This window comes from Amblyomma maculatum, chromosome 6 (genome assembly GCF_055883805.1).
Source record: "Amblyomma maculatum isolate TAMU_Amacu chromosome 6, ASM5588380v1, whole genome shotgun sequence".
NCBI classification, from domain to species: domain Eukaryota; kingdom Metazoa; phylum Arthropoda; class Arachnida; order Ixodida; family Ixodidae; genus Amblyomma; species Amblyomma maculatum.
This window is the reverse complement of record NC_139349.1, coordinates 30,907,592-30,932,911: the sequence shown is the minus strand read 5'-3', so window position 1 is coordinate 30,932,911 and position 25,320 is coordinate 30,907,592. Positions and strand designations below refer to the sequence as shown.

General features: G+C 43.3%; 2 protein-coding genes across 3 annotated transcripts in view; both read left to right on the top strand.

The window, feature by feature from the left end:
- Positions 1 to 25,320, top strand: part of Grp170 (hypoxia up-regulated Grp170 co-chaperone protein) — a 534,702-nt gene that overhangs the window by 446,105 nt on the left and 63,277 nt on the right. The gene's annotated exons all lie outside the window — the stretch shown is intronic.
- Positions 7,072 to 23,883, top strand: LOC146185395 (protein lifeguard 1-like). 2 transcript variants are annotated; one of them, XM_084606337.1, is made up of 12 exons: positions 7,072 to 7,234; positions 12,295 to 12,380; positions 17,116 to 17,194; positions 18,386 to 18,439; positions 18,529 to 18,619; positions 20,094 to 20,131; positions 20,606 to 20,651; positions 21,881 to 21,922; positions 22,025 to 22,114; positions 22,213 to 22,260; positions 22,485 to 22,647; positions 23,744 to 23,883. In XM_084606337.1, exons 2-11 carry the CDS (start codon positions 12,296 to 12,298, stop codon positions 22,638 to 22,640), a joined length of 729 nt encoding a protein of 242 aa, XP_084462463.1. In that variant the 5' UTR covers positions 7,072 to 7,234; position 12,295; the 3' UTR covers positions 22,641 to 22,647; positions 23,744 to 23,883. The 2 variants fall into 2 exon arrangements, with proteins under 2 accessions (XP_084462463.1, XP_084462462.1); XM_084606336.1 differs by lacking the exon at positions 7,072 to 7,234 and adding an exon at positions 7,592 to 7,756.

The window sequence follows — 25,320 nt, the reverse complement described above, 5'->3', positions numbered from 1 at the left end:
CGGACGGCTAATCAGCACAGCCTTCAGGTTTACGAAGGAGGCTTCCTTTTGTTCGTCCCAGACTACATTTGTCGGTTCTGTCCTGCGGAGAGCGTCGGTCAGAGGGCTAGCCAAAGCTGAATAGTTAGGAATGTAGTGATTGTAGTACCCAGTCAGACCCAGGAATGCTCGAATTTCCGTCTTCGTGCTCGGCCGCGGGTAGTCTGCTACCGCAGAAATCTTAATCTCGCTGGGTTTCCTGAAACCTTGACCTACATTGTGACCCAAGTAGTCCACGGTCGCCCTTGCCAGGCAACATTTCTCGGCCTTTACGGTCAGTCCAGCTTGACGCAAAAGGCTCAGTACAGCTCTTAGATGTACCATATGGTCCGCCCATGAGTCGGAAAAAACCGCAATGTCATCTAAATAAGGCACCGCGAATGTTTCACACCCCTTTAAAACCCTATCCATGAGTCGGGAAAAACAAAATGGAGCATTTTTGAGCCCGAAACTCATCATTGTTGGCTGGTAGCTGCCCGTCGGAGTGACGAAAGCCGCGTATCTGCTGGCGCGTTCAGTGAGCGGTACTTGCCAGTATCCTCGAGTAAGGTCCAGCGTAGTCACATATGCCGCTCTACTGACCTGTTCTACTCTCTCCTCAATATTCGGAATAGGATACACTTGATCCCTGGTGAGAGAATTTAGCTTTCGGTAGTCTACCACAGGCCTAGGGTCTTTACCTGGAGCTTCTACTAAGATCATAGGCGAAGCATAATCGCTTTCCGAGGGTTTTATTACTCCCAATTCCAGCATGCGAGTTACTTCCCTATCCAGAATTTCTCTTTGCCTTGGAGAAAATCGGTAGCACCTTGATCGCACTGGCACGTCTGAAGTCAGCTCAATATCGTGCTCAGTCAAATCAGTTCTGCCTGGCCTGTCCACGAAGCAGGCCTCAAACTCTGTTATTATCTCGCCCAGATCGGACAGCTGGGATTTCTTTAGTTCTCCTCTCTGCTCCGTCTTTTTGAGAAGCTCCTGAGCGTTGCTTCCTTTTCCGCTGAGGCAAATCAAGTTGTCCCCCATCTCCTCGGGAAGGTTTAACGTTAGATTTACCACGGCTTCCCTCTGCACATAAGGCTTCATAAGATTGCAATGATAAATGCGCACTTCTTTACGCCTACCGGGAATTTTCACTGCGTAGTTAGTGTTAGAAAGCTTTGCAACGACTTCAGCCGGTCCTTCCCACTGTACTTCGAGCTTATTCTGCCTTGAACTTCTCAGCAACATCACCTGGTCCCCGATACAAAACGTCCTTTGACGGGCTGACTTATCATAGTACACCTTGGAACGAGCCTGGGCTGACTTCATGCTGGCCTCAACGAGTTCCTTAGTGTTATGTAAGCGATTCAAGAGGTTCAGAATGAATTCTACTACTGTTGGGTCTTCTCCGCGCCCCTCCCAGGCTTCGCGCACCATTCGCAAAGGTGAGCGCAGTGACCTTCCGTACACCAACTCGGCTGGGCTAAATCCAGTGGATTCGTGCGGCACTGACCGCAAAGCGAAAAGCGCTGCAGGCAGGCAGGTATCCCATTCGCGCTTGTTTTCATAGCACAGTCCCCTCAGGACTCGTTTGAGAACAGAGTGCCATCTTTCTACGCTGTTGCTCTGCGGATGATGGATCGAGCTATGCACTACCTTAATGCCGCATCGCTCGAGAAATGAGGTGGTGAGGACACTCGTGAAAACGCTACCCTGATCACTTTGTACCTCGGAAGGGAATCCAACTCGTGCAAACACTGACAGCAGCGAATCCACTACACTCTCGGACGTCACCTCGCGCAGCGGAACAGCCTCTGGAAACTTTGTGGCTGGGCATAACATAGTGAGGATATAACGGTACCCTGACTCGGTCACAGGAAGTGGCCCAACTATATCTATTACTAACCGGTGAAACGGCTCGGTAATGATTGGTACTAACACCATCGGAGCTTTCCACTTATCTTGCGCCTTTCCAACCCGCTGGCACGTGTCGCATGACCGTACAAAATTTTCCGTGTCCTTAAAACATCCAGGCCAATAGTATTCTTGCAACAGCCTCTGCTTTGTTTTCTTTATTCCAAGGTGACATGACCACGAGCTGCCATGGGAAAGTCGCAGTAAGTCTCCGCGGTACTTTTGGGGAACGACTAATTGGTCCCGCTCTACTCCGCGCTTATCCTTGAATAAGCGATACAGCACTCCCTTTCTCATCTCGAAAGAAATATTGTTTGCTGTCTTAGTGGCGCGGTGGCGCTCCCTTATCTCCTGTATATTGGGATCATTGGCTTGCTCTATAGCTAAGTCCTCTCGGGTTCCACTTAAAAGTCTCGTGAGATTACTAGACACTGGCGGCAAGAGGTTACTCTCAAGAACGTCCTCATTCCGCGTCTCATCAAGCTCACTTTCAAGTTGACTTATCTGAGATGCCTCGCTCTCAAAGTTTTCTGACCTGCTATCTTCCGCATTTACCACTGTTTTAACTGCCGTTTCCTCCGCTGTGGATTTTTCTGGAATGAGCAGTGTAGCTAGTTCTCGCGCCTTTGAACGTGTTAAGGCTTGCACAACTCTGTCTCCGAAAAGGATGCCCCTCTTTCGCAGCAGCATGTCCGATTTGTTGGAGAACAAATACGGATAGCACTTAGGAAGCTTTCCTGAAACGGCAGCCTCGGTTGTTAATTCGCCGAAAGGGCCCTCGATGACCACGTTCGCGATCGGCAAGCACACACTCTGTTCCTCAACTACCTGTCGGATCCATGCACACTGTCCTGTATAGTCGGAAGGCGATACATACGCCGGATGGACAACATCCATCGTTGCGGCCGAATCGCGCAGTACCTTGCAAGGCTTCCCGTTGACTACTAGGTCATGCAGGTAGGGTTCTAAAAGCTGCATATTTTCATCGCAGTCCCTGACATACGAGAAAGCAATCTTTTCTTTCCGGCAGTTGACGGCAATGTGACCCTGCTCATTACACCTAAAGCATGTGAGCGGCTTCCTAGCCTCAAGCTTATTCTTTGTGTTCTGCACGTTGGTCACTTCCCCACTTTTCTCACTGCCGTCCTTTCTAGGGAATTTGCCTGAAGAAACCTTCATTTCTTCGTTTCCAACTCTAGCAAAGTGCCTTTCCTGACGGTTTTTCATACTGAACTTGGGATTGCGGGGCCTATCCACTGCTGGGTTGCTGAATTGTCGGCGCGAAGCATACTCCTCAATAAGTTCGGCAGCTTCAGTTGCCGACTTAATTTCGCCTCGGTCCTGTAACCAATTTCTTTCTTTTTCTGGGAGGCAGTTATAAAACTGCTCCAAAAGAATTTGCTCGACTACAGCGTCCCTATCACTGTAGGAATCTGTGCTCTTTAGCCACTCGCCCAAATTAACTCTTAAATTGTACAGGAATTCAGGGTAACTCTCGTCCCTGGACTTAGTAGCTTTCCGAAAACGTTGTCTGAACGCCTCGGCGCTAAGCCTATACTTTCTCAGAAGGCAAGCTTTGACCTTCTCGTAGTTGTCCGCGTCCTCCTTGCTTAGCCGCGCGACAACCTCCGCTGCCTCGCAGGGCAGAACCGTCAATAATCTCTGAGACCAAGTGTCTCGCTGGAAGGACAGTTTTTCGCAGGTTCGCTCAAAGTTAGCCAGATACAGACCGATATCCCCTGATATCACATATGGCTGCATGTACTTTGACATCTTGAAATCTGCCTCCTTGTTGAGAAGAGGTACCGCTAGCTGGGGACAATTGCCCGACCTCTTGCTCAACTCTAGTTCTAATTTCCGGAGCTCAATTTCTTGGTCCAGCTTTTTTGCTTCTCTTTCACGCTTCTTTTCCTCTTTTTCCCACTCACGTTCGCGCTCCCTTTCCTCTTTTTCCCTCTCAAGTTCACGCTCACGCCTCCTTTCCTCTTTTTCCCGCTCTTTCTGCTCTTTTTCCCGCTCTTTCTGCTGTCTGAGCTGTTCCTTTTTTTGACCGATGAGGTTCCATGCTTCACTGAGCTCCTCATCATCGGCTCCCAAATCTGTGATTGCCTTTATAATCAAAGGTTTTCGTGCCAAACCACTTGTATCAATTCCCAATTCCTCACACAATTGCAACAGTTCCGGTTTCTGCAGCTTTTGTAGGTCCATGATCGCTCCGAGTGTCGGCTACTTCCAAAACAACAGTGCAAACTACCAAACCTAAAGGCGTTTCCACACTCTCTTTACCAGTTCTAAAATCTAACCCTGTTCTAGAACCTGGTCCACATCAGAAGAAAAGCCAAGCACTCACCCACACATGCGATCGATGTTCCGAGCTGCCCTCTTGTTGGCCGATTGTTGCTCCTGCTTGTTGCTTGAGATGCCACCTCCGATCACAGATGTTGTGGCTTGTAGATTCAGATCCCAACGCTGGTCACCAGTTGTTGTGGCTTGTAGATTCAGATCCCACCGCTGGACACCAGTTGTCGTGACGCGGGGGCTATGTCGACCCGGCCTTCACTTGGTAGCGTGCAGAGACTCGGGGTTGAAGAAGGACTGAATCTTCGTAGTTGGTAAAATATGTACAAGCAGGTTTACTGGCACTTTGAGAATACGTATTTACAAGAATATTTACATGAAAAAGAAGGGTACATCAGCAAAATGACAAGCGTTAAGAGTTCATAGCGAGAAGCGACTGGATGAGCCGTTTACCCAGGGCCCAGAGCGACATTTCGTGCTCTGCAGCGTCCTTAAAAACCCCCTATGTCCAGCCCCTCTCTGAAGATGCTGACCAACCAAATCCAGGGCACGCCCCTCAGGTATCGGCATCCAATCGAACACATCACTGCACTGATGGTCTGAAGCACTGACTGGTCCGGCATTCATTCGTTGGGCGTGATCACTTGTTGGCGGGAAAAGCTTGGGAACGGCGAGGAGAGGAGGTACATTTCTATTCTTCAGCAAAGAAACCACAGGCTGGTTCTGGGGGTTTTACTTCTCAGAAACCCGAGTGCACGTGGCGCCGCATAGGGCTCCCAACATGGTCCCTTTTCGACAATTGCAAATCTTTCCTGCATTCCCGGGAAATCACTTAATGGCCGTATGAGTCATGCTCTTCTCTTGTCCTGCACGTCAGCGGACATGTCACTCTGTCGTCTCCTTTGGATAGGAGGCATTCATCACTGGAGGATAGCACTTCTCGACTGGAAGGGTGAACAAAAGAAAGCACTTCCTGCTATTTCCCGCAGGGGGACGTTTCTTTGTGTTTTTCCAGACGTTCTCTTGACAGGGCCAATTTGGCATTTGCAGGTTGTCCACAAAGCAAAACATGCTTACAAAACAGGATTCCTGGAAACAGGCTCACTTAGAGCCAATGGACCATCACCACATATTCACAAAACTTTTCCATGCCCACAGGCGAACAATAGAGCGCGCAAATGCGGATGCTTGGTCGTAACAGTCTCCAAGACTGCTGAAAGTAAAAACAAAAAATGGCATAGACACATGTAAACACTGAAATGAAGTGAGTGCTCTACAAAGCAGCGTTGCATATGAGATATCAGCCCAAGTTTAAAGTCTACTAACACGTATACAGTAACAAGGCAGCTGCAAGTGACCTGAAGGAAGTTAAGCAAGCTACCTTCCTGGCCGCATTTTGGCAGCTCGCTGCATTCGTTACTCTGGGCCTCAAGCGAACTACTGTATATTGTGTCATAGTGTATATATATACTTTTTATTTTTACCTACCCTGTCCTTTCTCCCTATCATTCACCTCTCTGATTTCCTCTACCCCTTCCTCGCTATCCCTTTAATTCCACCGCCCCTGTTCAGGTGCTTCAGATATCAGATACCGGGGCTGGCAAACATCTTTTCTTTCCTTTTGTATATGTAACAAAATAACCACTAAAACAACAAATGCTGCTAATGCTAATCATCTTAAATTAGAATCAGATAAGCAGCAAGCTGACACAGTATAGTGCCTACGTTGTCGTGTAGCATTGTCGCAAGTTCCTGACAGAAAAATAAAATGTATTTGCGCAAAGCTTTGTTGGAAACAATTTCATTCCTTCCAAAGTCATTTTTGCTATACTGCTTATATATCGATACATGTTCTGATAAAACACGCGAGTTTTGCACCGTCTCCAGATTGCTTTCCAAAGCTAGAAGGTGGCATCCATGCCACAGAGATATAAGTAATTGACAAATTGCACGCTAATTTCGATCTGTCATATCTGCAAGCTCAAAAACAATTAAGTACCGGGTTGCTGTTTACCTTAATTCACTGCTGAATGACACCTCTCGCATTGATTTCGCGGACAAAAATGGACACGACACCCACCTACCGCTGCACTCAGCGCACTATGTCAAAAAACAACAGCAATGACAATGGCTTACGTGAGAAGCGACGGCCGATGTCAGATCGTTGACGCAGACATCGCAAATTTGCTCGGTACCCATGAATCGAACGTCCGACTTTTGCAGTTGAATGGTTTAATGCACTGCCTGCAATGGTTTAATGAGGGTGCGTTGCACTACCTCCGCTGCAGCAAAACCACGCCAATAAACTGAGAGACTTTACAAACACTATAGTGTTCAATTCTAGAACACTATACAAACACTGCCCGAATGCGCCGACGACGGCCGAAAAAAAAAAGAAAAGCCCGCCAGCCCGCCTCAAATCTGGGGACAAATTCAGACTCAACTAGGCACATAATAGTCAACATTTAGGTACTTTGTAAAAACATGGCGTTCAATGCGTTTGGGGAAATCTAGGGACAAACTTTTAGCCGAAAAAACCCTATTCATGGCGGGTTTTAGTCTCGCCCCTCGATGGTACTAATGGTACTATAGTCTAATTCACTATAGATGATACCGCTACCTCTTTGCTAGCGACATGGAGGAAGTTTTCTTACCTCCACATCTAGCGAGGCACCATGGAGGAAAGTAAAAACTTGTAAGGAAAAAATCCTTATTTGGTTTTTAAACAAGCGCCACCTCGCGAGTATCTTTCAAGAACATTGCTCTTTCTGTATTTCCATCGGCCAAATTTGGCGCGCACTGGTTGCAAGATGGCCACTATGGGCAGCTGACGTCATCTTTGTTGCTTTTCGGCGCTTTGTGGCTCTGTGGCCTGTGGCTCTACGTTGCTCGCGTTCTCGACGTAGCAGGAAACGAAGCGTTGATCCTAAACCAGTGATAAACAGTGGTGCTTCCACGAACACGGGACATTTAGCCATACTTAAAGCCTCATAGTCGCCATAAGGTACGCTGTAATGTTCATATTCGTGTCTAAGAGACTAAATTTGGCTTTCAATGGAATGCGAGCAAAATGTTGTCATTCTCAGTTTTGCAGGTTTTTTTTGCATAACAGCATCCTGTCGTTAGCGCTTTATCGCTTCATTGTCTGATGTGCAAAGTGTTACTGCGTGTTAGCAATGTTGGCAATTCTGCGTTCGAATTTCAAGGAGTGTTTGGGTAATGTTGCTGATACTAAGTTCTGTTCCCTGCTTGAATCTGAGCGCTGTTCGCCATATTGGGGGACAGGCCTTATCTTTTCGCCGTTTTGCTTTTCTGCCACTTTTCGCTGTTGTCGTTTTACGGCTGTGGTTATCAGAGGGAGCGCAAAGCCTGCTGGTGTCAGTGTTACGCTTGTTTGCGCTGTGCGGCTGGTTTTCCCGAGTTTCTGTTTCGAGGCGACCTATATACTTCTCGATCTTTCTACGGTTCCAGTTAGCGATCGTCAGCGCTGTCAGCTTCGAGTCGAGCCGTCCTCATCACATTGCAGGTAGTTGCGATTACATTACGTATGAAATTAACAGTGATATGAAATAGTGCGTGTGAATTTGTTTTGTACAATGCCGGCTAGGTGAGAACCATTGCCGGCTGAGTCATCCGTTCCCTTCCCTCTATCAGTGCAAGCGTTTGTCGCTGCTGCTTGCTTCGTCAGCAATTCTTTTAAGTATGCGGTAGGTAAGGTTACACTCATTGTCCCCTCAGCGCAGCAGCGGACGGATGTCTGTGAATGCGGCGAAGCGCCTCTGTCTGTACGCAGTACCGCTACTGTCTCGTTGTATTCGCATTCCCACGAACCGACGCATAATTATCTTAGTGGTGTCAGCCTGATGCTTATATTATCTTCCCGCATGTTTCATTTGCTCCGTCTCGACATTAACTAGTTCGTACTACCGGCTCAAGCAATGATTGCTAGTTCAAGACTCATTTTGCTCCGTCTTGCGTCATTCATAGCTGTTCATTCATGCATGAGCAGAACATAGCTTATATGGGCTGCAGCTGGAAACTTCGCATAAAAGGGGCAATTAGTGCGTCCAGTATATGCAATGGTGTAATCGATAAGTGCTTTCTTTGTAGTGCACTATTTGATACTGTAGAGGTGTTCCTCAAGATATTAATAAAAAGTCTTTTCGCGATTGTTTGTTGTTTAAGAACAATGAATCTATCGTTATGTCCATGGATGATGCGTTCGCGTTATGGCAAAGCCACCTTGTGCATCAGTTTTGAGGAGAGAAATTTATGAGAATGTTAAGAAATGCAATCTCACTGCCTATCGTGACATATATTGAAGCCACAGTGATAACTGAAGAGAATACTATGCAGAAAAGAATGTGGTGCCAATTGGCAAGCCTTAATTCTATGTATTTACTTTAGCTCCAGCATTTGAACTTCTTATCTTTGTAAAGTATGCATTCCTTGTTATCCATGTTTGTGAATATAACATTTCAGCAGTTGTTCATGTTTAACCAATTTGAGAAGTACAGTTATCTTAAGATTTTTCATTATTTGCTGAATATATGAAAAATTAGTTTTCTATCAATTTTAAACAGAAAATGCTGACCCTCTGCTAGAAAATATATTTTAGTTGTAGTTTAGTCATCTTGTCACTTTTCACGGCTCACATGTAACGACAGCACCTCCTAGCCAGTCATATTAGCTGCTGCTGTTCTCAGAGGACCATTCACATGTGTCACAAAACATGTAGGCTTGTAATGAGTCTTTTTCATTCTTCACAAATTAAAAAGAGTTGGTAAAAATTTTGTCACCAACTCCTTGTTTGTTCTTGCTGAACTGAGTGCATTGATATAAAGCAACGTTGCAAGAAATATTTTTCCTGCATCAAATAATATAATTTAGTCAAAACCATAGTGAAAATTAAAGTGTCATTGTCCCAGAAGAAGTAGAATTAACATGCATTGAAATGGCCATATCAAAGACATGCAATAGCAGCTAAGTAAACTTGAGTGGGTTTTTTAATTTAAATTCACAATTTTACTATATAAAGATCTTGAATATTTGAGGCCCGAGTTTTTAAAAAATCCTATGCGAAATCTACTACACTATTCGAGCTAAAATAACATTCACAAAGTAGCAAAATGTGGTCTACATAATTTGATAAGTGATTCAACATCGATACTTCCCTAGATTTTCTATAATCGACGAAAAACTGCTCTCGGCGGCTTGCACAATTTTCGCAGAAGAGAGTCGAAAAGCTGCTTTGACATGGTGCGCCATCTGTCAAGCAGCGAGGCAATCACGGTGCCGAGTCAGTCTTCAAGCGAAGCGTCGCCAGCTAAAGCTCTCGTGTGTGCATGCGGCGGTGCGCCTCGGCTAACAACGTTCCGGCTACAGCCTTCTAAAATACTGTAGCCCGCTGAATGAAACATATTCCAATCCTAGTATGAGTAGTGGCTTTCGTTGCTTCGTTTTTAGTTTGTTTCGCAACATACACATGGTGAATGCGTGCGTTTGGCACAAGGCAGAAAAAGGGACAAGACGCTATCTGAAAGCAGGCATCTCACTCACACGGGAAGTGAACAATTACTTGCACAACAGCACAGGCTGAGGCTAAGGCTAAGAAATGTTAGCAGTTAGAAACGTCCGTCCTGTGTATTTCGCCAGGCCCGTCCTGTTTCGTGAGCTGGAAACAGTGACACCGCTCTCGGTGACTCCCTGCAGCTCCCTAGTGTCGTTTTTACACTTTTCTTTGCGATGTGCGCAGGGGCAATTTGTGGCTTTCGTTCCTGCTTCTGTTAGATGCAGCGCCTGTCCCCCGTTCCATTACATCTGTTTTCTATACAACACATGCCCAGTGGAGGAAAAAGTGTGTGGTCACTCGTGGCTTTCGTGTTGCCGCGTGCTTTTGCTTACGGAAACTACGCTTTCTGTGGAAGGTTTGCCCTCGCCCCTAAAACTCTGTATCTTTCCCTCACCCTCACCTCATTGTCTCTGCCCTTCACTCCCTTGTCCTTACGAATTCTTCTGCACCGATCCTCCCTCACCTCACTGAGTCAGATCCTCATGAGGTGAGGGTGAGGACGCCCTCATGAGCGTTCACCCTCGTGAGGATGCCCATGTCTGTTCAGAACAATAAGCGTTAAGAAAACTGTAACACAGGAGACATTCGGGCTAGTTGATGTAGAATCATGGTGACATAACAAACTTTGCATAACACAGAATACATAAAGGAAAGCTCCACATGCACAGTCTTGCAACTGGCGAATGAATATGGCTTAATTTGACTGGTGCAAAATGGCCTTAAAGCACTGTAGTGTCAACTTGTTCATTTATACATGGCAACTGCTGAAAACTGCAGATGGCATTACCACAAAGAAACAAGATCAGACAGCAGTCATTAATGCTGTTGCATCATACCCTTGCAGTAGGAGCATAAGTGTCCTTCAGTTTTTTAGTGTACTAGCACAAGGCTCACATTTGCCAATTTTGCCATTGTTTGTCAGTGTTCCTTGGCCTCTGGTAGGTGTAGTTGGCAGGCGGCATTTGAGGCTACAACTTCCTAATCGCAAGGGTGAACTAAAACAGCATATTGAGGCAACTGAAGCAGGGTGACTGAAGTTACAATAATACAGACTGCATAAGCAGCCCACTGCTGGAACTGTACAGCATGTGCCAGATGTGTGAGAGCAATGTTATGTCCACACACAGACACTGGCATTGGAGAGAAATTTATTATCTCTTTAATAGTTTGCACATGTGACCATGCACATAATGCATGACGTCATTCAATGATACCACAATGAGCAGTAAATAACTCTACACACAGCCAAAAAACCCTTTACAGTGATGAGGTGCCTTCGGAATGTTAGCTGTAACATGTACAGATGCTTCTTTGGAGCTTCAGTGGTGTTTTTTGGGGCGCTTGTGTGACTTCCTTTGAACCATGCCCTATACATATTGGCCCATTGGGTGGACATCTGGAAAGCTGGGAGGGGGCATGTTAAAGTAACACAGTCGTAGAAATTCGCAGGCATTAATTCTAGAGTTTTATGGCCCATGTAAGGTGTTGCAGAATCTTTTTGAAACACATACGGCCTGCCATGTGCTACAGCAGTGATTCAGAACTGCATAAACAGTGTTAATACCTTACTGTCAGCAATGGCATTGACGCTAGTACCTTGAAGAAAAAAAAATTTGGAGGAGCCACGTCATCTTCACTGCTCACACCTCTACGACTATAAGTGATGCCTGAAATTTTTTTGTGCTGGCTAGCTGGGCTGATCTCGGGGCATTTGACAGTCTTGGAGAATGTATTTATTTGAAAAAACAAAACAAGAAAACTTTTTCATACACAAAGAGATAGCATTACCAGTGTGGCAACATGCTTTAAAGCAAGGCCATGCATTTCGGAGTAAATTAATTGCTACCACTCTGTTTTTCAGAATGTTTGCTTGCTATCAGTCAAGCCTCACTTCTCATAACACTTATAACAAAATGGATGAAAGATAAATTTGGTCAGTGTTTTTTTTTTTTTTTGATGATTCTGCCATTCATCGACCTGATAAGAAGTATTGATTTGTTGACAAACATTTTTTTGTGTAACAATCATGTAGTGCCACTAAGCCTGCTGTTAGTATTCTCTGCATTTGCATGCATTAAACAAAGCTATTTTGCAGTTATGTTGCAACTGCCAAGCTTGGAAACCTATATGTGGTGAAGCCTTGTATTTTTAATGTAACTTTCTTTATTCTCAGCATACTTTTTGTTGTTATGACCATGAATTTGAGGTTTACTGTAGACAGCTTGTGCCTGCTCAAAAGTGTGTTGTCAATTTTCTGTTGCAGAAGATAAATTATGCTCCACATTTTTAGCCAAGAGGTCACAGACCGCTGCACGTCTTTAAATTATTGGTGTATGGTCATGAGTTTCTCAGATTTTCACAAATGTTTGAAACGATGGTGGCTCATTTTGGCAGAATGGCGGAGAGAATGTTCAGCTCACAAATGTTTGTGTATTTAGCCATCTTGATTGTATGTATAAAAAATGTAATTTCCTCTTTTTGTCTTTCCAAAGGATGAGTTACTACGATGCAGAAATGGGGGGTCTTGGCAGCCCGTATGGTGGAGCATCAGCCTTTTCAGAAAAAGCGATCCGCCATGGTGAGTGTTCTTTGGTCTCTGTCTCACATTGCACTGTGCTGGCAATGTTTATTCCAAAAGTATAACTAATTTCAGGAGAAAAAAAATTGCACTGTTTTAAGATGAACACATTCCTTTTTATCCAGCATTGCTCTAAGTGATAATTCCTTGTTTGATCTGTCCTGTATATTTAGGTTTTGAAAAGGAGCAAATGTCTTAAACAAGACATAAACATTGAATAATTACAATTCGTAAATGTAACAAACGTTGAACCTCATGTTTGGCACACCAGAGCCTCAGTTGCTTTGTACCATGAAACACAATTCTCATTTGCTTTGAGGTAATTAATTTACAAAGAAATTTGCACAGTTGTGTGAATATAGTTTGGAAGTTGCCTCTGCTTTTTCTTTTCTTTTATAGCAGGCACATAGGACTCTTTTCTTCTTGTTTCTTTTTTTCTTTATCAGCTACAACAGCTGTTGTCTAAAAAAATTGCTCATTGCAGGCTTCAAAAAATTAGCCAAATGGTGCATAATTTTTTGCAGTGCAATAGATCAAAGATGAACGCATACACTTTTTTGCTTTCTGAAATATTTTGTGTGTTCAAGATCACCTGGAACAGTTAACATATAAACAGGAATTGCTTTTAGAGGGGTGCAAGAGCTGCGCCAATCACGCCATTTTGATACAGCTGCATATATCTGCACCAAGGTGCACCATAAGTGTGAAATTTGTTAAATTTGCACCATGCTGCACCAAAATGCCTCAAGAAGCCGCAAAAATTTTACCATACTCGGGGATAACTTTCTGCGGCCGTGATATGGCCAGTCACGACGTTTCAGACACTGCATCGTGCGTCACTGGCATTCTAATTAGTTTTATTTTGAGATGGTGTCACACCGTTCTGATGCCTACTTACGGTTTTCCCTCTTGCATCCACTTGTTTACTCCAGTCTTTGAATACACTGAGCCATTGCGGTTTGAGGATGCTTCACCGCATGGGTCACAGCTCGTATGGTACATGAAGTGTCTCCATAATGCGAAGAGGCCGTTTGTAACAGTTGGCACCACTTCTACTGTGTCACACTGCGAAAAGGGCCATTGTGGTACTTGCGATTTTGGAGCAGTACTTTAACATTGTGTTTTACGTGCCGCATGCTTTTAATAGGTGTAACTCTAGTCTTTTATGCGGTTATTGAAAGTTTTCGCTATTTTGTTGGGGCATTCATATACAGCAAGGTTGTTCTTATGCTGTCTCATCGATAGACTCAGTTTCCTGTCGTCAGATAATGTAGATGTGTCAGTTATGGCTTCTGTGTTAGTGCTAAGGTGGAATTTATTTTGGGCGTCATCAGGTCGGGAAACACTCAGCAGCATTGAATTCCATAACGCCGCAGTGGAGCCCAAGACTGCCAAAATGAACATTTACGGATGCTGGAACGTCGAAATACCATAATGTCTGCTCTGTGCACGAAATATATAACCTAATATCCTGAGTCATCGCCTACCTCCCCTTAATCAAAATATCGTGTCTAAAACCACAGAGTCATCACCAGCTCTTAGAAAGTGTAAATCACGATCTGAAGACTCTCCCGCTTATCAGTTTTCTTTGCTTACGACTCCTATCTGCTTTCCTATCTGCTTTCGACATTTGCCCTTTCGCATTTCGGTTGCTGTTTTTCTTTGTCTTTTTCAGTGCCTGCTTTTGAATCAACATTTTGTTTTTGTTTTGTTTTTGTACTGGGCTCGCTTTTGGGCACAGGCTGATCACAGTCACGGCTTCGAATTGAGCTCTTCTGGAGCTGCCCTTGCATGACACAAGCTGTGGATTTCGCAGACAGTAAAACAATGTTTTATGAGACTTGCGAGCGAGATAAAATCTCGTGATTAAGATTGTCATATCACGCTAGATACAAAAAAAAAAAAAGGATATTCTCTAGCTTTTTCCTTTTTTTTTTTTTTTTTTTTTTTTTCGGTCCCCGAAGTTGGGAAAACTAACCTTCTCGGTCTTATGGCTCACTTTATTTCTTTCCTTTTTTTTTTTTTTTTTTTAAGTGTGATAGCTTGCCTCTCAGTACAAACTGCTTATTTACAAATATAGGTACATGCAACGTCGGTGATAAATGGCCCTTGCTAAATTTCTTTTGGATACATTCATACGATCCGATATTCACATCTTTTCATTTTTTTTGCGCCGAAAGTAAGCTTTCTTCCATGTTTGATGGCTCCAAAATTTGAATTTGTGCTACAAAGTGCAGTATTTTTTTTCCTCTGAGCTGCTGCAAATGTGCATAGATTTTGCTGCTCCAAAAATTGCTACAAATCCAATTTGAGCTGTTGCACCCCTGCTTTAAAAATTTTTTAGATGCAGTTTAGGATAAGCTGAATTTTGTGCAAATATTCTATTTGTTCAGGCTCACCTGGAATAATCAGCTTATGAACAGGCATTGCTTTTAAATTGTTATATTTTAAACTTTTTAGCCATGGTTTGGGAAAAGCTTAATTGTGCACAGTCATACATATGCTGAAGTCAGGTCAGGAAATTCACAGAAATATGGTGCTCACGCATTAATTTTTAAGTGTAATCGTGCACACTGCAGGGTATTAAGGAGTCATTTTTTTTTTGGTCATTGCTTGGCATTATTAGATGTAGATTCCTTTTTTTTTTTTCTTTACTTATACTAATCATCTTTGTTTCAGTAAAGATAATTGGGGGGGCTCTGAAGTTCGCAGCCCAGTCTTCATAGTTGAGTGACAGTCATACATGAATGTAACAGACTAAAGTTGGGATCTGGAGCAGATGGATTTCAGTGGAACTTGGCAACATAAATTTCGTCATTACCACTATACTAACTGCATGGCCACCATACTGCCTTTTCATATGCTTGGCACACTGTGTTTTAGGGCACTGACATGAAGAGCCCCACTAAGGCATTTTGCCTGTATTTATTTGTTTGTTCAGTCCTCCTCACAAGCATACCTCTGGCAGGTGGCATGGCCGGTACTGATTGGTTCGTGGTTTGTAGGATGTTATGAGACCGCATGTCATGGTCGAATTTACATGAGTCTCTAAACTGGGCAGCATTTTGTAGATGTGAGTCAAACCCACTGCAATTCTTGGATCCCCAGTCAGGCACACTACTTTTATACCTCTTTTCACACATCAGGTGAAGTGTTGCCAAGGTTAGTGCTGCGGTTTCCGCAGCTTGCAACTGCGACCAAAAACAGTGCCTTGCTTGCGGTGAGCAAAAAAGTATTAAATGCTTTTCTTGCAGGCTAAGTACAATGCATTTATCATCAGCTTGATAAAGAAAGCACTTGCATTCTTGGGGAAATGATCGAAACCTCTGAATTTATGTTTTGTCTTTGTTGGTTTAGTTACCACAATAGATCTTATCGTGGAGAGTAGACGTAAGAAAATGATCGAAACCTCTGAATTTATGTTTTGCCTTTGTTGGTTTAGTTACCACAATAGATCTTGTCGTGGAGAGTAGACGTAAGCACGAAATGTATTGTAGGAAAGGTGCGCAGGGCTCAAGGGCATCTCATTCCTGCTTCAGCAGGCCTCTCTTCTGGGCAGGTTTTAGGTGTCCACTGAGAAGTGAGATAGTTTCGCACCTTTCCAGTTTCGCACCATTAGATCAGCTTGGAGTTGTCCTTCGCTTTCTATTTTTTTGTTGTGGACAGCTTGCGTAGCTTTCCAACATTGCTATCTTATGTTTGAAATGGAGTATAGGCCATGCAGGCATGTTCACACGGCTTGGTTAAACCAGGCTTTATATCTGTCGAATGGTCTTCCACATACTATGGTAAATTAAGTCTATATGCTAATGGGGGACTGTAACCATAGCCAAAGGAAGATTTAGTGCATCTATTTCACATTTGGCCTAGCCAGGCTAAATTGGCCACCTTTTTTTGATTTGACATCCTCATTTTAGTGACTGTAATGCTGATTGTTCTTTAGAAGCTTTCTGCATTCTTAATTAGCTGGATGATTTTATTGAAGAAGTGCATTACACCAACACATATTCTGTACTCAAATGAGTTTGAAACTCAGATATGAATGCAAAATTAAACACACATGTGGAGAAACATCAAAGGATGTTTCCAAAGGAAACATCGCACACTCAAACACACTACACACACAATTGTGGCCTGGTTCTTCTCAGTGCTGTTTACAGCCACACATTTAAGACGCAGAGAACACACGTACACACAGAATAAACACGTAAACGATGTGCTCTCATTCACGGGGTTGTCTTCCAAGAAATGCTGGAGGTTTCTTAGGTCCGTGCTATGGCCATTAAGCTGTAGGCCCAAACGAATGCACTGCCCAAGAACTGTTCCTCCAAAACTTACTTCCCAACTTTTGCATAAGAGGCACCCGCTACACCTGTCCTAAAACAGGGGTACGACCCTCACAGAAACTTTGCTTTTAATGGAAGGACACTCGCCAACATATATTTGCACTTTTCCGGGGACTCTTTCATATATCTGTCGCTATTCTTTTTAACCATAAACCATTAGTGGTTTGTAGGTATATGGCATATTGTATCTCGTGCTGTGGGTTGACAGTGGGCAAATTTGATCTAAGCCTAGATACGTGTGAAGGCTCTGATACTTATATATCTTGGGTTCATTAGTGCTGAAAGTGGGAGCTAGCCTTGACCAGCGAACCTTGAGAAAAAAAAAATATGGTGTACACATCTGTTTCCACTTCATGTCGGTCTCTCAACACTGTACCTTTTTTTTACAGGGTTCATCCGCAAAGTGTACGGGATCCTCATGGTGCAGCTGGGTATCACGGCAGCATTCATCGCACTCTTCATTTTTGAGTATGGGCTTCAGCATGGTTACTAAATGATCCCTTGATATCAGTCGAGCACAACTAAGCATAAATGACAAATGGCAGTGTACATAAAGATATTAAGCAAATAAGTTATGCTGGGTAGATCTCACATTAGGAGATTGGAATTTATTACAGTGTTTAAGGGAAATAGCCCTATGCAGTCTCCACATTGGGCGCACACATCTTGCACACATTTTATAAATGAAAGAAAACGTATCTACCTGCAAGGTCTGTGAAAGAATGAACCATATTTTAATTACAGGCTAAAAAAACGTGAAAAACTGCAATAAAAAGCTTTTTACATTTCAGCCCTTCAATAACGAAAGCCCCTCAAAAACGAAATTCTCCTGGGAGCAAAGAAATGTGGCATTCTCAGGCATCCTCCGTGCGGTTGAATGCATCTGCTCCCTCTCGAGAGGAAAGAGTTTTTAAATATCAGTCCCACATTAATGAAAGTTTTAGGCAATTGATCTGCAGCAATTTTTCGTTTTTTACTACTGACCATTTGCCGTCCGTCACGTACACGTCAAAGTCGCCCGCGCATTTTTTATGTTGAGTGGTTTTTCTTTTCTTATATATATATTTGTCTGAAAGGGGCCACCTCCTGTTAAAGAGGTTAAGTTTTTGACACTTCAGAAATTTGCAGTTATCTCCAGAGCTGCTAAAGGCAGAAAGATGCTGGATAGTGTGGAGTTGTGAAGCTCGTGCACAGCAAAGTGGAGCAGAGGAAAATAAGCAACTTTCTTCATTGAATTTCGGGTCTGCAATGTAATGGGTGTGTGTATCTGTCAATTTTCGCAACAGCAGAAGAAATTTCTTTCTCCGGCAGTTTCGTTAGGGCAGGGTTTGACTGTGTATCTTTTAATTGCATTCCAATCTATCCAAGCCATCTTTAAGGTAAGAGTGCAATTGTAGACCTGTCATATATTTATTTTCTAAAGAAATGGCAATTTTAAAACAAACTATAGTTTTTTTACACTTTTATCTCCTTTATTGAAAAAACATGCATGTTAACCTTGTATTTGGTGCATGATAGCCTCATTTGCCAATGCACCATAATAACCAACATACCATAGCCGTGATTATAGTTTATTGTGTACATAAAAATTCTTTTTCACATTTAAGTGGCACTTTAAGTGGTATGTCAATGTGAGATCTTCACCTTTTGCATTTTCAGGCCTAATGTGGTCCAGTACTCTCGGGCTCACCCGGGACTCTACATATCAGCCATGTAAGTGCGGAAAAAGACAGATGCAGGCATATCTATGTTTTTTTTCTTGCTCAGTGGTCCTGAAGGTTGACGTGATCATTGCATTGCAGGGTCATAACATTTGTGCTCATGATCGTGCTTGCCTGCTGTGACAGTGTTCGTCGTTCCTTCCCTGTAAACCTGATTCTCTTGATGCTGTTTGTGAGTATGGCCTATTACGCTTTCTCTGCCTGCGCTGCAGGCTCGAGTAATTTTGCTGTCATTTTTTTGTCACTCTTGTTCTTTGCATAGATGTCGTTCAGCACCAGCCTTTTTTTGTTTAGTTTTCACACCCATTGGCAATTTCACATAACCTGTGGGGGATTTTGCACTGGCACTGATGTACCACATGGCTTCTGGTGCATGTCGTCAGCTCGCTGTAGTAGCTGTATTTATATGGAACAAAAGTTTGTTCCCAAGAGCGTAGACTTGGCTCAAAGCATTTGATACTACAGAAATATTTGGCTTTTTCTGCTTTGCATTTGCAAACTCATTGCTACAAAATCTTGTTGATATGCATCATTAACAAAATGCAAACATTTTAGATCATCTTCTTTAGTCTTGTACGATGTGCTGCTCAGGAATTTTTGTTAGGTTTGCTTGTAGAAAGAACTCTACCATTATCTTCATGATGAAGTTAACACTACTGCTGATCGCTAAAGCCATACTTTTCTAGGGCCAAGGTAGACCACAGTGGTTGCTAGCAACACTATCATTTCTGGTAGTAAAATAAATGGAGACGCCAGTGTATCACTCAACACCTCTGCTTGGAAATAGGCACATTTGTCAGAGTTACTGCTGCTATGTAATGTGTTCTCATGGTTCAGTTCGGTTGAGATAGTACTGTCACAGGGAATTGCACTAAGTTATCAGTTCGAACGTAGCAATTTCGAAAACTGGTTCTTTCATGAGTCTATTCCTGTTGAGCAACTGCAGTAAAGCTGCCAAGTGTAGCTGGTTATTGTTAATGCTAATTGGCCATGACATTTTGGCAGCCCCTGTCTCTTCCATTGCATGTGCTGGGTCGTTTGGCAGCCATTCTTACAAATCGAAGGAAGGCCTGAAGAAATGTGATGCATACACAATCCAATGTCTTGAATGCATGTACTGTTAGAACAAAAGCGTAAGTGTTGAATCAGGACATTGGTTGGGCTATTTGGTTCATTGCTACCAACGAGTTAACCCAGCATGAAAGAATGAGAACGCGAAAGTGGACGAACAACACAGAATGGGCGGTGAGCACAAGCAGGTCCTTCTCGTCTTGTATGTTCCCTTTTGTATTCTTGTTCCTTCGCGCTCTGTTAAGCATGTAATGCACTTTTGCATTGGGCTGCTCTGTTGATAGCACAATGTATTTTATCTATGTGAAGAAAAAATGCGAGAAATTATAAAGCACGAGGCAGTTATATCAGGTACATTAAATCGTCCAACTGTGAAGTTCTTAATCCAGGGTAGAACAAGAGAAAGAAGACGGCTACACGGTATGAAAGAGCACTGAACAAGGGTAGAAGGGGGGAGCCTCAGTTCGCATGTCGAGCCAGCGTTTCGACAAGTGGACTTGTCTTCATCTGTGGAGTTCGTAATGTGACAATGTTGTAACCCCATTGTTCGCTTACTTTTTATTTTCTGCTTACAGACTGTATGTGAAGGTGTTCTGCTTGGGACTGTCTCAAGGTAAATCCTGTGTTCTTATCGAGCTGCAGTTTGCATACTGCCATTGTCTCCAAATCTGGAAAACTGCATTACCATCTGCAGTACTAAGTTGTGTTCTGGTATAGCCCCAAAATTAGAGTGATGCATTATTACTGCATTATCTGTTGTGCATCAAGTTTTCTAAGCATGTATAAGACAAGGGTCATCATGGCATGCCACCAAAAAGTAGTAGTCGGCAAGCTTTTACGAAATTGGCACTAAAGATACTTGTTACAAATGAGGCGGCGTTAAAATGCCAGATCAGGTTCACGAGAGTCCTCAGAGGAGTTCTGGAAGTGGTCGCACTGAGAGATTTGTTTTTCACCTGATTGTTTTTGGTCTGAATGAAAATTTGTTTTCTAGACTTAGACTGTGAGCCTTGTGGCGTCATCTTCTCTGCTGTCGTGAGACTGAGATGTATGCTGACATGCTTTTCTGTTACTTTCTTCTTTGCAGTTTCTACCAAGTGAAGGAAGTCATGATTGCTGTGGGAATTTGCACAGTAAGTTGAGCTGCAATGTATTGGTCAGATTTAAAATTTTTTTTATTGATAATTTTCTGTTTCGAAACTTTGCAGTTGTAGTAAAATTCGTTCATATTCTTCTTGGTAGGCCCAGTCTTCTACCTTTGCAAAATAAACCACACAATAGGGCCGAATTGAATTGAAAAACTTGTTTAATTGAAGGGCTTGGTTAGGGAAAGTAAGCTGTACAGGGCAATTAAAATTATGTCAATAGCATGAGAAATACTGAGCTTGGCTACCGTTAGACTTGGGCAATCCGTCGCCCTAAGTGAGCATGCGGAAAGACATCAATCTCCTTCCCTTGCTCTTGCCAAAACTAACTGCTTCACCCATCTGCTACCTGCGGTCGTCACATAGTGTTTCTCTAGGAAACAGTTTTCGGAGTAACACTTCCACGACCTAATAGGGTGCATTCCCACAGCTTTGCGAAATGCATTCAGCAGACAATGCTGAGTTTCCCCACGTATCAGCGCCGCGGTCTGCCATATTAACTAACCATTCTCGTAGAGACACAAAATTCATCACAAGTGGCTCTGAAGACTGTTGCAAAAAATACCCCTGAACAGTAAAAACCCATTGCAAAAACGTACACCACAAAAACGGACACCCAAAGGACGCATGAAATGGGCCGTTGGCTGCGTCTGGAGCCACATGCACTAAACAATTGACCAAACACTGTACATGAAAGGGCGCAGCACAGACTGCTAAGCAGACAATAAGTACATGCATGCACACTTCACGCCAATTTGAGTCATCCTAAAAACTAATATAAAGTAAGACTGTTGGCGAGCACAGGGACCATCTTACCGAAGGCACCCGAAACTCGCACTGGAAAGATAAACGAGGGTCCTCCCAGGGATGTATGGAGCTCCTTCAACGCGCCTTGCAGCGCAGCTGTACAAAACACAAGAAAAAAAAAAAAAAGAAACCCCGACAGGCAGGCACACATTATCACTTTACAGTAACTTTTTCAAGCTGTTAACCGTAGTGGTACTGTTTGGTGCATGCCATTATGTCATGTTTGAAGAGATCACTTGGCATGTAACATATTTCATGCCAACTCATTTTCTTGACTGCGTTTCGCATGCTATGTCACATGTAGCAGTTAGAGCACTGTAAACGCCTGCATATTTTCTATGCGTAGAAGTGACATTATGCATGTAGGCTGTTTGTTCTTAATTACAAACAATGCATTTTTCTTGGAACAGGTTGTATGTCTTGGGCTGACCCTCTTTGCTTTTCAAACAAAGGTATGCCTCTTAAGTAAATATATGAATTGCTATTCGAACCCGCCTAATTTAGTAATTGGGGGCTGACCATTCATTTTTTTACTGTTGTGTCTTAACTTCCAGTGGGACTTCACAGCAATGTCTGGCATTCTGTTTGTTGCCGCCCTGGTCTTCATGTGCTTTGGGTTTGCTTTGATCTTCATTAAAGGAGACGTGAGTACTGTCTAGTGTGATGGTGTTGTTTCCTTTAGCAGATCGCTTGCTTTCCTCTGCTATTTGTTTAACCACATTATCTTTTTGTCATCCTACAGATTGTTCGCCTTGTGTATGCCTGCATTGGAGCACTCCTTTTCTCAGTGGTAAGTGGGTGGCTGTGGTCACAGTGGTGTCATCTTTATTTCTATGCACAGGTCCTGGCTCTTTTTGTTCTTGCCAAAGGAGATGTGCATAAATGGCACCAGTGGTAGGAAAGATGTTCTGTTAACACGATACTTGAGGAAGAAGCCATGAGTTACTTTTTTTCTTTCTCCTTTTCCAACCCGTCTTTCCCCTTTTTGCCCATTTCTTTTGCCCACCTCCTTAGTACCTAGTGTTTGACACTCAGATGATGCTAGGTGGCAACCACAAGTATGCGGTGTCCCCCGAGGAGTACATCTTTGCGGCACTGAGTCTCTACGTGGACGTCATCAACCTCTTCCTCATGATCCTGCAGATCGTTGGTTATGCCAACAGAGACTGAGCCCCTGGTTAGTTATCTTTGGTAACGTGCAAATAGCCGGTTTTCCGCATGGTTTATTACTCCACCTCAGCTGCATGAACATGCTTGATGCTTCGTCGTCTTTGCAGCACCCGTCCTTTATATCCCACTGTCTTCATCTGTTGCTGAAGGTCTTTTCTATTTCCCTCTCTTAGACTGTTGTTCTGTGCTGCGCAAGTTGCATGCATGTTCATCTTGGCTCAGATTTTTGTGTATTCGCTTGCTGCATTGCTCTTACCTTTTTTCTTCTTTCCCTGTCCCCTTCCTTCTTTTCCTCTGGGGTGCACTATTTTTTTTTTGTTCCTGCATTATTTCATCACTTTGCCTTGGTTCTCCCTTTAAACTTCTCTTCTCAATCAAAATCTCTTGTGACATTTGTTAATAGTCATGCTGGTTTTCATCTGACCTGCAGCACTGGCTTAGAGTGGTCTGAATCAGAGACTTGTTCACTCAGTCTGTCTTCCTTCATTGCTGCCCTTTTGTACATGTATTTAAGTGGCTTCTTGTCCCTGCTCTGTTGCGCAGTCAGGTATGCATCGTAACAAGGGCTCTATGGCTTTACTTGTTAGCCATTGTGTGAGCAAAGTAGCCAGAGGGCCCATTCACTTGTTCTGCCGCCGCCGTCGTTGCTGCTGGTGATGATGGTGGTAGTAGTGGTTGTGCTGGTGGTGGGATTGGTGTACTCATTCATGAAACCTACATCATTCAATCATCACTTGATTCTGGGTATTCTCGCATTGCTTTACGAAGACACTTGTTGCAGAACGTTTCAAGCTGGCTGCGCCTTGCCCTTTTAATGCCCTCCGAACATGTGCTTGAAGCTTTGTTGTCGTAAATAGTAGCTGTCTGAAAAGGCCAATTTCGTGCTCTTTGTTCCTAATTTGCTCTCCTTAAGGGGCCTGCATTGCAAAATGTGACAGTCTGGCACTACATTAGACTAGCATTGTCTCTACAAATAAATATGTCATCATGCATACAAAAAAGGGGCCTTATCGACTTGCCTAGAGTACTCCTAAATTGTGTGTAGTGCAACCTTATTTAATCACTTTTGCTAATCTATTTTTTCTGGCTCTAAATGCCTGCAGTACCTCATCTTCGATACACAGCTGATGATTGGTGGACGACACAAGTTTACCATCACACCCGAAGAATACATCTTTGCAGCCCTGACACTGTACATGGATGTCATCACACTTTTCCTCTACATCCTGGAAATTGTGGGCCGTGCTAGCGGCGACAGGCGGTCTTCTTCGAGCTATGTTTGACGCCGTCTTCATTGGCACGTTTATTGGGCTTTCTATGTTACATTCCTGTGTTGAGTGAGTGGCTGTAACATTTCACATTGCAAAAGTGCACACTGCAAGGCTCTTTCCTTTTCTTTTTTGCATTCGCAAAAGTTTCATGATGGAGCATTTCCATTTACTTTATTTTATTGATTAACCGTCTCTTTGTCCTGCTACCCATGCATCATACAGGTTGCATGATGTGCAGTGAAGAGTTTCAATGGCAAAAGAAAATTGTAAAGCTTGTGAATAAAACTTGGAGCTTGCTTTTTTTACTGGAATTAAAAGCCTGTATTGAAAACCTGTATTTTTGATGATGCAGTTAATATGTCAAAACATAGATATGGAAATAGATGAGGTTTTGTTGATACATTATTTATGTTATTTACTCTAGTAGCCTATTGTTTGCATGCACATTTGTATGTATCCAAGTAGCTCTATTTAATGACGTTTCTTTCTTCAGATTATGTTTACTCTACCTTGTTTTAAGGTCTGTCTCCAACGTGTACAACCGTGCGTAAAGTTGAGCTCTGTACAGTTATCCTTCCAGGTTGGCATTTTAGCATTCCATGTGAGCCCATTTTTGTAATTTCAGACTTCAGCTTACTCCTTGCTTCTGCTGCTGAGTTAAGAGCTTGTTCTACGTGGCTGTTCCTCAAAATTTTACTTTTTTAAGATTTGTGGTTCAAACTAGGTTTTTCTTTGACATGTGAACAAACTTGCAGGTACTCAGTCTGCTTCATGTTTCTGCTGAAGTAGTTGACGATCTCAGCTGTACAATGTGATAACCAGGTGTCTTGGTGAGGAAACTTGCTACGGGTGGCAGCTCTTACGCAGGGTTCCGCATGCTTTAAGACTTGCACCAGGGAAGATTGCAAGAAATATTGCATGCTTGACTCTTTTAGCACTAGTAACGTCACTTTGAATTGTCTTAGCCTATATACAGCTTCAATGAAAAGTCCAGGGCAGCTGGCTTCAAAGCTGTGTTGTGGAGCTGCTTTATTGTTCATGAAAAGCACTGCCTATTCGAGGGGCAGGGCCAGGAAACTTAAAACCTGCAGAAAATTTGGAATGCTGGGAAGGCATTACAAGCCACATTTTGTGGCTCAGCGGCAAGCCTTCAGGACTCCAAACTTCTGACAAAAGCTGTACTTTATAGTTTTAAGGTAGAAGGCAGTCTGGTGATGCAGCATGATGCATTATGTGGAATGTAGTGCCACTTTTTTTAGCCTTGGGATGAAGCACCATGATGTCTGATCGTGAAGACGCTTATGGCAGCTTTCCATGGATTCAGTTAAGGTTGCGACAGTGTGTCTCAAGTTGTGACTTCTTTCTCGCATTGTGCTTGTCTGTGCCACACGTGCTGAGAGAGTCCTGGC

What these genes read in the sequence shown, in the direction of transcription:
- LOC146185395 (XM_084606337.1), top strand. Translation starts at nt 12,296, where the DNA reads ATGAGTTACTACGATGCAGAAATGGGGGGTCTTGGCAGCCCGTATGGT. An exon ending in AGAAAAAGCGATCCGCCATG is followed by an intron (nt 12,381 to 17,115) that starts GTGAGTGTTCTT and finishes TTTTTTTTACAG; the next exon opens with GGTTCATCCGCAAAGTGTAC. An exon ending in ATCGCACTCTTCATTTTTGA is followed by an intron (nt 17,195 to 18,385) that starts GTATGGGCTTCA and finishes TTGCATTTTCAG; the next exon opens with GCCTAATGTGGTCCAGTACT.